Source organism: Pseudophryne corroboree, chromosome 9 (assembly GCF_028390025.1).
Source record: "Pseudophryne corroboree isolate aPseCor3 chromosome 9, aPseCor3.hap2, whole genome shotgun sequence".
Lineage (NCBI taxonomy): Eukaryota > Metazoa > Chordata > Amphibia > Anura > Myobatrachidae > Pseudophryne > Pseudophryne corroboree.
In genome coordinates this window covers 254791493-254804368 of record NC_086452.1, presented here as the reverse complement: position 1 = coordinate 254804368, position 12876 = coordinate 254791493, and the positions used below count along the sequence as shown (strand labels likewise).

General features: G+C 47.3%; 1 protein-coding gene across 1 annotated transcript in view; it reads left to right on the top strand.

Annotated features, from left to right (window-relative positions):
- The window catches only part of TPR (translocated promoter region, nuclear basket protein), a 605901-nt gene that overhangs the window by 443713 nt on the left and 149312 nt on the right, over positions 1-12876 (top strand). The window contains exons 36-39 of the mRNA XM_063940231.1: positions 485-678; positions 768-1022; positions 1100-1245; positions 1565-1642. Coding sequence (XP_063796301.1) covers positions 485-678; positions 768-1022; positions 1100-1245; positions 1565-1642 — 673 coding nt within the window. The remainder of the gene's footprint in view (positions 1-484; positions 679-767; positions 1023-1099; positions 1246-1564; positions 1643-12876) is intronic.

The window sequence follows — 12876 nt, the reverse complement described above, 5'->3', positions numbered from 1 at the left end:
TGGTCTGTTGGGGTGGGGTTGCTGAGAGAGACTTCGTTGTTTTGCTACTGCACTATAAGCCCCAAGTTTGTTACTGCCGGACAGGAGCAGTAATTTATGCAAGGCAGTATAGTTGCTAATTCTACACAGATTACCAACAAGAGGGAGCCTGTATGTGCACAATTAAAAAAAATTTAGGAATGCTATAACACATGATATAGAATGTCACAGTACATAAAATCTTTTTCTATGTCTTAAAGAGATGCTTGCCCAAATGTAATTGAATCCCTTTTACTGGTCCCAATGAGATGCTGATTGTATAATCTCAAGATTTTAGGCAGCAAAAACAACCTGGTTTTGCCTCAAAACAAATTGCCTCTTTAAATCAAGCGGCAATATCACTCTCATGCCGAGACCAGCAAATTGAAGCCCATTACATTTGGGCCACTGTCTTCATATTTAGAATATCTCACAGATGTAGGCACATTTTTATTTGACGTTCCAGGGCAAGCATGAGTGAACCTCCAACTGCTAATATTAAGCCAACTCCAGTTGTGGCTACACCAAGTAAAGTTACTACGGCACAAAGACCACCAAGAGCTAGTATTCGCCCTATGGTCACTCCTGCTGTAGTGTCTACTCCAACTACTACGCCCACGGCTACAGTCATGCCTACAACCCAAGTGGAAACACAAGAAGGTATTTTATTTTGCTAATTTCTGTTGATGTAGGCCACACTCCCACTACGTTTGTTTTAATGTGCGCATATCGTCTTTTCTTACATGTAGCCGTGCAGTCAGAAGGTCTTTTGGAGCATGTTACTGTTTTTGGAAGCACTAGTGGATCTGTTCGCTCCACTAGTCCTAATGTCCAATCATCCCTCTCCCAACCCATTCCAGCTGTTCAACAGCAAACTGCATTTGTTCAGCCTACACAGCAGTCACATGCAACTATAGAGCCCTGCACTCCAGAACCCACTGTAGAAGTTGTCCAAAGTACTCCTATGGAGAGACCATCAACTTCATCATCATTATTTAACACGTGTAAGTTTGCAACAAATTCCATAATTTCAAATTATTGAAGAAGCATACGTAAAGTTTCTAAAACTGAAATCTTTCAGTTCCAGCAGTACCAACATCTTCAGTCTCAAAGCGTCCACGTGAAGAAGGAGAAGAGAGCTCTACTGAAACTACTGAGCAATTAGTTGAAGAATCAGATATACCTGTAAATAAGAAGCTTAGGACTGTGCAGAGAGTGGAACCAGAGGTTTGTTGCTATGTGTTTAAGAATTGTGGACACTGATATCCTTGTTTTCAGGACTTTTGAATGCTGTATTGTTGCATTGATCAGGGCTAGTCTTGTTTTGTAGTAGATTGATTGGTTGATAATGACAGACACTGGTTTATGGCCAGAGGAGAGTTGGAGGTCTTTTCCAGCTCAAGGGCCTTCTTTTAATATAATCCTATAATACACTGCTAATGTAGGTCCTAAAAAAAACTTATTCGATCAATGGAAATGCTCATTTTCATTTCTGTCTTTTTTTTTTTTTTTTTTACGCTGTACCCATTTTTATTTTGTTTTTAAGGAGGAGATTTTGACAGATGAACTTCCTGAGGCAGAATCTCATAGTTTTGATCAGGAATCACAGGATACACTAACACAGGTAAAAAAAGAAAAACACCCGATTTACCCCATGGTGTTTGTACTTCTTTCTGTGCAAATGTGTTATTTTGTTTTACACCATTCTATGTAAATGTATGTCTTTGAGGGTGATTTTTTTTACTGTAGGATAATAAATGTTTGTTAATTTATATGTTAAACATTTGTTATAACTGGATGGGTTTACTCCATCTGACTCACAATGTTTTGTGACTGGATGGGCTTACTTTGCCGCCGGTGGGACATAAGTATTCCTCCTTACCAGTGGTGCAAGTAGAGTAAATTTCCTAGTGGTATTCTGCGCATGCATAAAAATGTGTGTGGCCACTTATCTGTATGGTGGTTTCCATGCAACAGGGAACCACGGAAGAAATTGGCCCTCCCTGGGCTGACAGTGTCAGCAGTTAGTATTCACTATTCATGTAGGAGATCACATTGTCTGGAAGATGCCTGTTGATGTAGTAATAATATAACTGATGTCGTCGTCATACAATAGAGGTTCAGCCAGACTCGTGCCCCCTGTGTCACCTACTGCCCCTATCTTTCCAGCTTCCTGCCCTCTGTCTCTCAGCCTCGCCCTCACTACATGTGCAATGATTTGCTTAACCTCCCAACTGCGGCAGCAGAGTTAACCAGTTTGATATCTTACAGCAGCATCAAATCCCCTGGTGTATAAGAGAAGATACCATATAGATTAGAATATGCTAGGCTGTCACGTATACCATCCAATGGTTATTAATCAATTGATCTAATATCTATCTAACAATCCCATCTATCTGCTATCTAGCTAGCTATCTGTCCATATCTATCTCTCTTCCTATCTGTCCATCCATCTATCTCCTATCAATCTACTTACCTATCTATCTCGTATATCTCTCTACCTATCCATCTAATATTTATCAACTATATCTCTGTCTATATATCTAGTTTCTACTGATATCATTCAAGGGTTACACACAGCTGTTATACTGGAGGTTACTGTCTGGTATCTGCCACAGTATAAAGGACAGATTGTAGCTCTGCACTGTGCTTCTGCCACACCTGCCAATCCTGTCCTTCCTTCCCTTCCCATTCCTGCTGACACTCCCTCCCCATTTCATTTAATGCAACTCACCACCTGACAGGCTCTTGCTTTATGTCACTTTTAACATTACCTTCATAAGTGTTAATGTTAAGTTTTATAAAATACATACATTATGCAGTGCTTTGCTGAGAATAATTCCGTCTTTCTGACATTAGCTCCAGTATTGAGTTATATAGGACCACTCAGTAAGCACACTATGCTGGAGGGAAGCTTGCTGTGGCTGTGTGCAGCTATTTAAAAGCACTCGGAGCCAGCAGGTACTCCAGTCAGTCATAGATTTAAGTGAGGAGGGGGCAACATCTGAGCTACCAGCACACAGCCTCCAGGTGCTGCACCCCGGGTCTCCACATCGTGCAGCAATGCGACAGCCTACTCCTTCAATCACTTCATGACTCCTGATATAGCTGACCGTAGCTCAGTGAACCCAGTATGCGGCTGGGAAGTGCACAGAAAGCTCCTCTTCGCACAAGTAGAGGCAGCGTGATGGTACATCCTAGTCACACTACTAGAAGCCCTGGCTAAGAAGGACGAACTGTCACGCCGACGAGCACCATGGTCTTGTTCGGCAGTGCAATTCGAAACTTATGGCAACTGCAAAATGGTAGGGCATACCAGTTGACAAACTTTTACTTATACACCAGTTATAGATTCCTACGATTTGTTTTAAGATGTTTAGTTGTTGCCAGCACCAGGCCCTGGCACCTGGAGCGCTTCCTACACTGGGTGTGTGTGCGGACACTGCTGGAGCACTTTGAGGGTTATTCAGATATGGTTGGAGTTGCTATCACTGGTGTTTCCTTAGAAGTAGCATTGCTAGCTCTGTATGTAAATGCAGCAGGAGGCATCTATTACAAGCAGATGTCTCCTGCTGCAGTAGTGATCTGACGGCATCCGATTAGTCACTTACCATCATGCGGCACCCATGGGTATGCACAAGCTGCCCATCGCAGAGACCACAATTCTCTGTGCAACCACAGAGTTTCATGTCCTCTTCCCTCCTCTAAACAACGACATTTGGAGAAACTGATGCCTTCACTGCCCCCAAACGGACTGACAGTCTGATGCTGATCACTGTCTGACGCCGCAGAACTTGTTTCAACACGAGCAGAATGGGTCCTCTGCATGCACAAAGTACTGATAATCATTACATTGCTGCATGAAAAACAACTCCATCCACATCTGAATAACCCCCAGTGATCGGAGATTCCCAGTAACTATTCATTACGGATCGGTTACACTTTGGTAGCGATCAGAGGATGAGCTCAGAGTGTGGGCTTCATTAGTGTTTGCGTTTAGCTAGTGATGCGGAGCAGCTGCATCTTGGGAGTAAATCGGTGTTTATTAGCTCTAATTAACTGTCATAAAAAGGACTATTTTCAGTTGACTGTATTGTATGAAAACCATACAGTAGTTCAGATGTTACATATTAAGTTTGTCAAAATGGTACATGCTTTTATGGAGCTCGCAGCTCTTCTTTTATTCAGTTTGTACACACAGTACAGCAAGTGGTAATACAGCCCCTGTCTCTTTATTCCAATCTATATTGATTCATGCTGTGAACACATTCACGAACTTGAAAGGCTTTCACACCCGGATATGTTCTATCGAGGGCTGGTGGGTGTTCCTCATGAGCTGCCTAGGGCAAGAGGCTCTGTTCCTATACACTGATGCTGTCTGGCATCTTTTACCCCTTTTCCACTAACGAGCACGGGTCGCAGCTGGGAGCCTGACACGGGAGCTGCCCCCTGCTGCGACCCGTGCTCGGTCCCTTTTCCATTAGCAGTCACAACCCGGCAAATGCCGGGTTGGTGACGCTTCTAGTGACACGGCAGGGGCGGCGCAGGGAGATCACATGATCTCCCAGCGCCGCCTTCCCTATGCACTGTGAACGGGAGCCGTGTCACCTCGACACGGCTCCCGTTCACACTAGACAGCTAGCCGGGTTGAACACGTGTTCAACCCGGCTAGCTACCAGGGTAGGATTCCCGGATCACTTGATCCGGGTTTACCCTTTTCCACTAGCAAAAAACACGGGTAAATGCGCGCCCCCGTGCATTTACCCGTGTTTTTTGAGCTAGTGGAAAAGGGGTATAAGTCTATGGAGTCCATTCAATTACCCGCCAATTGCTACACTTGCGTAACACAGCCCCACAGTGCATGAACTGGCTGCAAGGGGGTGCGAGTTGCGGTACTGTTGGCGGCATGTCCTCTCTGTTACAATGGCAACTTGCCTCCCTTGCAACTAATCTATTCGACACTTATGTAGGAGATCTGATCTTTAGAGCTCCCATCTAAAAATACCTGCAGGAGATCTGCTCCAGGAGCTGCCTGAAAATCAGCCCCAGAGGTTGAACAGTCAAACCCCGGGAATCCTTTTAACCACTAGGGTTAATGGTCCAGTTCCCCGCTGACAGGACACTGAGCTCCTGAGGGACTTATTTGCAAGCCCCACCACGGCGAGCGGACAGACACGCAGCACGCCACCACCCCTAACAGAGCTAGAAGAGTGGTGAGTAGATGGCTGGAGTCCCGGTTAGCGGGTGGCCGGCTGTGATGGCGGCATGAGGGTAGGAGCGCAGCGCTGCAATCACGCTGCACTCCAGGCTTCAGGACACTCTAGTGTCCGCTCTGAGGGGCGGCTGGAGCCAAATCTATTACCCGCAAAACTGGCACTATTACAGGGGTTCTGATCCCCTACAGACATGCTTCCACACCTCAGCCAGTATAAAGACCGGGAAGACTGCGCGCCATTACAGGGGCGGTGCCTTCACTATGAGCGGATCCAGCAGCTCACCAGCGCCATTTTTCCTCTGCAGCTTTACACAGACAGCCTGTCAGGGAAGCGCAGCTCCTCCACACGGACTCCAAAGCACCTCAGCAGTACCAGGGGGTCATAGCAAAGGGGGGAGCAATAATTTGAAGCCCTAGTTTGCGACCACCTAAGTTTAGTCTTTAGCTATAGGGGTGCTGTGTGGCTGGCTCCACTGTACTGTCTCCCTAGAAGGGCTCTGTGTGGGTTAACTGCTTTAACCTTTTCCTTACTGTGTGTGTGTTTCTTTCACATTTATCATGTCAAAGGAGTGTGTATCATGCACATCAGAGTGTTTTGCTCAAGCAGGGGCATCACTACAGTGTACTCAGGACAGTACACATTCTCAAGCTAGTGCAGGGCTGGCCAACCAGTCAGTGGCAAAGAGCCAGAAAAGATCTGTAGTCGAGGGTAAGAGCCATATCATGTGCACGCCAAGCAAAAATGGGGGCGTGGCATAGTTGTCACAAAGCCACACCCCATTTTTATGCGCACACCTTTCGGTTTGATGTTTGAAGGAGTATGACCTTGTGTCATAACCCCATTTTTAGTCATGTTGTACAGTGCCACATACAAATAAATCCCCTGTACAGTGCCACATACATTAAAAAGAGGGCCTCCACAGTGCCAGATACATATATTCCTCCACAGTGCCAGATACATATATTCCTCCACAGTGCCAGATACATATATTCCTCCACAGTGCCAGATACATATATTCCTCCACAGTGCCAGATACATATATTCCTCCACAGTGCCAGATACATATATTCCTCCACAGTGCCAGATACATATATTCCTCCACAGTGCCAGATACAAATATTCCTCCACAGTGCCAGATACAAATATTCCTCCACAGTGCCAGATACATATATTCCTCCACAGTGCCAGATACATATATTCCTCCACAGTGCCAGATACATATATTCCTCCACAGTGCCAGATACATATATTCCTCCACAGTGCCAGATACATATATTCCTCCACAGTGCCAGATACATATATTCCTCCACAGTGCCAGATACATATATTCCTCCACAGTGCCAGATACATATATTCCCCCACAGTGCCAGATACATATATTCCCCCACAGTGCCAGATACATATATTCCCCCACAGTGCCAGATACATATATGCCCCCACAGTGCCAGATACACATCTCCCCCCACAGTGCCAGATACACATCTCCCCAGTGCCAGATACACATGTCCCCCCAGTGCCAGATATGCCCCCAGTGCCAGATATGCCCTCCAGTGCCAGATATGCCCCTCCAGTGCCAGATATGCCCCTCCAGTGCCAGATATGTCCCTCCAGTGCCAGATACACATGTCCCTCCAGTGCCAGATACACATGTCCCTCCAGTGCCAGATACACATGTCCCTCCAGTGCCAGATACACATGTCCCTCCAGTGCCAGATATGCCCCCACTGCCAAATATGCCCCCACTGCCAGCTACACGTCTCTCCAGTGCCAGATATGGCCCCCACTGCCTTCTACTTGTCCCCCCTCCCCCCAGTGCCAGATACACGTCTTCCCAGTGTAAGATACACATGTCCACACACTGCGCCCCCCCAAGTACTGCGCTGCTGCTCTGCTCAGTCTGCTGCTTGTGAGGGGAGGAGAGCGCATTGTGCGCCTTTCCTGCCCCTCAGTCTCCACTCTGGCGGCGTTGCTTTTCTGTAATTAGGCGCCGGTCCGTGAGCCAATCAGAGTTCGCGGACCGGCAGCTAAGACTCCTGATTGGCTGCCGGTCCGCGAACTCTGATTGGCCTACGGGCCGGCGCTGGGCACTGCAGATTAAAGCAGCGGGAGGTGCCATTGGAAGTTACGAGCCGCATGTGGAGATAGAAAGACCCGCGGGTTGGTCACCGCGGAGCTAGTGGATCTGAACCTGTATGGTTAGATTCATTAAAAGGGATGATTTCAAAGAAATTGTCCCAAAATGAAAAGGAGACGCAATATTTAAGGCAGTCTGTAGATTACCTCATGAATAGGGATTCAGTGGTCATCCTGGCGTCTCAGACCCCTGCTTCTAAGGAATTAAATTCTCACTTTGAAGCAATTTAGGTTAATCCCTACAGGAAGTTTCAGATTCCAAAACAGTTAATCACAACCTTCCCGTTCCCTCAGGATGATAGGAAAAAATGGGAAAACCCACCGATAGTGAATGCTTCGGTTTCCAGGTTGTCTCGTAAGATAGTTTTACCTGTTCCTGGGGCTGCTTCATTGAAGGATGCTGCAGACCACAAGATTGGGACCACTCTCAAATCTCTGTACACAGCTGCAGGGGTGGCCCAAAGACCCACTATAGCTTGTGCATGGATCACTAGGGCCATTGCAAAATGGTCAGGTTATCTAATTGACGGGTTAGATTCCTTATCCAGGGGGGAGATTATTTTACTCCTACAGCATGTACAGGATTCTGCTAACATTGCAGTGGAGGCCATAAAGGAGATTGGATTGCTCAATGCACGCACCACTGCCATGGCAGTGTCAGCACTCAGGGGCTTGTGGCTATGCCAGTGGACTGCGGATTCCAGTAACGGCGTGGAAAGCCTACCTTTCACAGGTGAAGCCCTTTTTGGAGATTAACTGGATACGTGGATATCCAAGGCTACGGCGGGTATGTCTACATACCTTCCTTCCGCAGCACCCCCGGCTAGGAAATCCTATTCTGCACCAGCATTGCAGTCCTTTCGGACGGCGAAGTTTAAAGGTAAGGCCAAGGGTGGTTCTACTGCCTTCAAAGGCAATAGAGGTAAACCCAGAAAACCTGAAAATAGTGTCTCACAGGATCAGACCTCCGGTTCTGCTTCTGCAAAGCCTTCAGCATGACAGTGGACCGCACTGCCTGGTCAACAGGCAGGTGGGTGCCCTATTGCGATATTTCCGTCACGTATGGACCACCTCATGCCTGGATCCATGGGTAAAAGATCTTATCATCCGGGGCTACAGACTGGAGCTTCAAGAACTCCCACCTCAAAGATTCTTCAAATCCGGCTTACCAGCTTAACCGGAAGCAAGTGTGACCTTGCAAGCAGCTATTCAAAAACTGGTACAGACTCACGTCATTGTGCCAGTTCCTCTTCAACTACAAAACAAGGGTTTCTATTCCAACCTGTTTGTGGTACCGATACCGGAAGGTTCGGTGAGGGCCATTTTAAACCTCAAGTCAGTGAACCCATATTTACGGGTGTTCAAATTCAAGATGGAGTCTCTGAGAGCCGTGATCTCAGGTCTGGAGGTGGGAGAATTCCCCCTCTCTCTTAATATCAAGTATGCGTACCTTCATATTCCGATTCGGCCGCCTCATCAGACTTATCTAAGGTTTGCATTGCATGACTCATTACCAGTTCCAGGCCCTGCCCTTTGGGCTCTCCACGGCCCCGAGGGTATTTACCAAAGTGATGGCGGAGATGATGTTTCTCCTCCGCAAACGAGGAGTGAACAGAATACTGTACCTGGACGATCTGCTGATAAAAGCACCATCCAGGGAGAGGTTGTTGCACAGAATTGCCCTCTCCACACGACTTCTCCAGGCTCGCGTTTGGATTCTGAACCTGCCAAAATCTCACCTGGAACCAACACGGAGGATTACGTTCCTGGGGATGATACTGGACACGGAGGTACAGAAAGTATTCCTTCCTCTGGAAAAGGCATTGGTAATTCAGTCAATGGTGCAGGACGTCCTCAGGCCAACCCAGATATCGGTGCATCTGTGCAGTCGCCTCCTGGGGAACATGGTAGCCTCTTACGAGGCATTGCAGTACGGAAGGTTTCACGCAAGGCCCTTCCAGCTGGAGCTGCTGGACAAATGGTCCGGATCGCATCTCCACATGCACCAGAGGATACGTCTGTCACCAAGAGCCAGGATTTCTCTTCTGTGGTGGCTACAGACTTCTCAACTGACCCAGGGCCGAACGTTCGAGATTCAAAATTGGATTCTGCTAACCACGAACACAAGCCTCCGAGGTTGGGAAGCAGTCACCCAAGGAGAACACTTCCAAAGAAAATGGTCAAGACAGGAAACCATTCTTCCGATCAACGTTCTGGAACTAAGGGCCATATACAACTCCCTTCTGCAGGCAGCACATCTTCAAGATCGAGCCATCTAAGTTCAGTCGGACAATGTGACGGCGGTGACATACATAAACCGACAAGGTGGAACGAATAGCAGAGCAGCAATGTCAGAGGTGACGAGGATTCTCCTCTTGGCAGAGAGACACATTGTGGCGCTGTCTGTGATCTTCATTCTGGGAGTGGACAACTGGGAAGCAGACTTCCTCAGCAGACATGACCTCCACCCAGGAGAGTGGGGCCTTCACCCGGAGGTGTTTGGGTGCTTGACTCGTCGGTGGGGGACTCCACAGATCGACATGATGGCATCTCATTTCAACAAGAAGCTCCAGCGGTATTGCACCAGGTCAAGAGACCCACAGGCGGTGGCGGTGGGCGTTCTGGTGACTCTGTGGGTCTATCAGATGGTGTATGTCTTTCCACCACTTCCATTGATCCCAAGTATTCTCAAAAGAATAAAAAGGGACAGGGTTCAAGCAATTCTAATTGCTCCGCATTGGCCAAGAAGGTCATGGTACACAGATCTACTGGAAATGCTTCTAGTGGACCCGTGGCCTCTACCCATTCGGGAGGATCTTCTACAACAGGGACTGTTCGTCTATCAAGACTTACCGCGGCTACGTTTGACAGCATGGAGGTTGAGCATCAGATTCTAGCCCGGAAAGGTATTCTGGACAGGGTAATTCCTACCTTGATCCAAGCCTGGAAAGGGGTAACGTCAAAACATTACCACCGAATTTGGAGAAAATATGTCTCTTGGTGTGAAAACAGGAAATTTCCTGCGGTGGAATTTCAACTGGGTAGTTTTCTGTTTTTTTCTGCAGTCTGATGCAGATGTGGGCCTACGTTTAGGATCCATAAAAGTCCAGATTTCGGCCTTGTCCATTTTCTTCCAGAAACAGAGGTTTAGACCTTCTTGAAAGGTGTTCTACACATCCAACCGCCCTTTGTGCCTCCCATGACACCTTGGGATCTTAACGTGGTGTTGAAATTTCCGCAGTCAGATTGGTTTGAGCCTTTACAGGAGGTGGATGTAAAGTTTCTTACATGGAAGACCGTCACGCTATTGGCCTTGGCTTCAGCACAGCATGTTTCGGAATTGGGAGCCTTGCCTCAAGAGCCCCTATTTGATTTTTCATGATGATAGAGCTGAACTCAGAACTCGTCAGCAATTTATTCCAAAGGTGTTGTCTGCGTTTCATATCAACCAGCCAATTGTGGTTCCGGTGCTTGCTGACACCTCTGCTACTTCAAAGACCCTGGATGTTGTGAGGGCTTTGAGAATCTGTGTCAAACGGACGGCTCGTCACAGAAAATCGGACTCGCTGTTTGTGCTTTATGATCCCAAGAAAATTGAGTGTCCTGCTTCTAAGCAGTCTATTGCTCACTGGATCACGCTGACTATCCAGCATGCTTACTCTACGGCAGGCTTGCCGTTTCCTAAATCTGTTCATGCCCACTCTACTCGGTCGGTTGGTTCTTTCTGGGCGGCTGTCCAGGGTGTCTCTGCTTTACAGTTATGCCGAGCAGCTACTTGGTCAGGGTCGAACACATTTGCTAAGTTCTACAAGTTTGATACTTTGGCCTCTGAGGACCTTCAGTTTGGTCAGTTCTTCAAGAACCTCAGTACTCTCCCACCTGGTTTGGGAGCTTTGGTACATCCCCATGGTATCCTCTTGGTATATCCCCATGGTATCCTCTTGGTACATCCCCATGGTATCCTCTTGGTACATCCCCATGGTATCCTCTTGGTACATCCCTATGGTATCCTCTTGGTACATCCCCATGGTATCCTCTTGGTACATCCCCATGGTATCCTCTTGGTACATCCCCATGGTATCCTCTAGGACTTAAGAGAAAATAGGATTTTAATTACCTACCGGTAAATCCGTTTCTCATAGTCCGTAGAGGATACTGGGCGCCCACCCAGTGCTTCGTGTTTCCTGCAGGGTTACTTGGTTAAGTATTGTTGTGGGATCAGCCGTTGCTGTTCCTGTTCATGTTGTGTTAATATGGTTTTCTTCTTGTTTGTGTGTGCTGGTTTGAATCTCACCACTATCCTTTCTGAATCCTTCTCTCAAGATATGTCCGTCTCCTCAGGCACAGTTTCTGTACTGAGGGGCAGCTGTATTAATCCCAGAGAAGTGATAAAGAAGTGGAAAGTGATAACGCCTCAACCAATAATTATGGCTTTAAAAAATGTTAGGAGCTGATTGGCGGTAGGTAATTAACATCGTATTTTTTTTTCATATCATACTACTGAAAAGTATAATATTAGTGCTACAAAATATAAGATGATAATTAAAGGAAATCACTTTCATGGTGTGGAATGTTTGCTGTATAGGAAGAGGATATATGTTTCTCTTGCAGGGTCCACAGATTATCCACAGGATAAACGTTGGGATATGAGGTAGCGTCAGCTGATTGGCACCACTAATCAAAGCTTTCGGCCTCCCAGAATGCAACGGCCAGTCCCCTATATCCCCGCCTCCTGGCTAAGGCAATTCAGTTTTTGTTTGGTGCAGCAGAAGCCGGACCATGGTCAGTGGGCTGCTGGTTTTTAGCAGCCATAAGCTTTTTATTTAATTTTTATAGTCTTATTCTTTTTGAACGATCTTTCTAAAAAGCGTCTTAAACATACTTTAGAAAGAGTCGCTCTAACAACTCCCTGCCGTGTCGCGACTTTGCTTACCCACGTGTATAGTGCTGTTTCGGCGGGCGTCTGTGTAGGATGTACTAGCAAGTCCAGCAGACATTACCAGACTGTGGCCGGAGCACGGGGATAAGATAAGGCGTCGGTTCGGCTTAGTGGTGGAGACGCAATACATATCCACAGTTTTCGGGATGGAGACTACCGAACAACCACTGACGCGGCTGTCACCTCTGGTGCACCAGCGCTAGATCTCAGTGATCATAGGCTCCAGAGATCTGTGTTAGGCCGGGATCCCTGGGGTTGATGTCAGCAGTGGGGCGTACGACGCTCCCCTGCTTGCCCCTCCCCCCGGTTCCTAAGAGTTTCCCGCCATGAACTGAGACGCTGTGTATCAAAAGGGATCCAGTCACAGCATAGGCGGCTGTGTGACTGGTGCGTCCGTGTTCACATGGGCGTTTGTGTTCACTGTATGGGTTCACTGGGCGTTTGTATACACTTTTTGCATCTGGATCCACTCAGCGTTCACTAACATATTGTTCTATCCTGGAAGCGGGGTGAAGTCTCCCTGTATCCCACTCTCCTGAGCCAGGTGATACAGCACTAAGTCTCTATCTA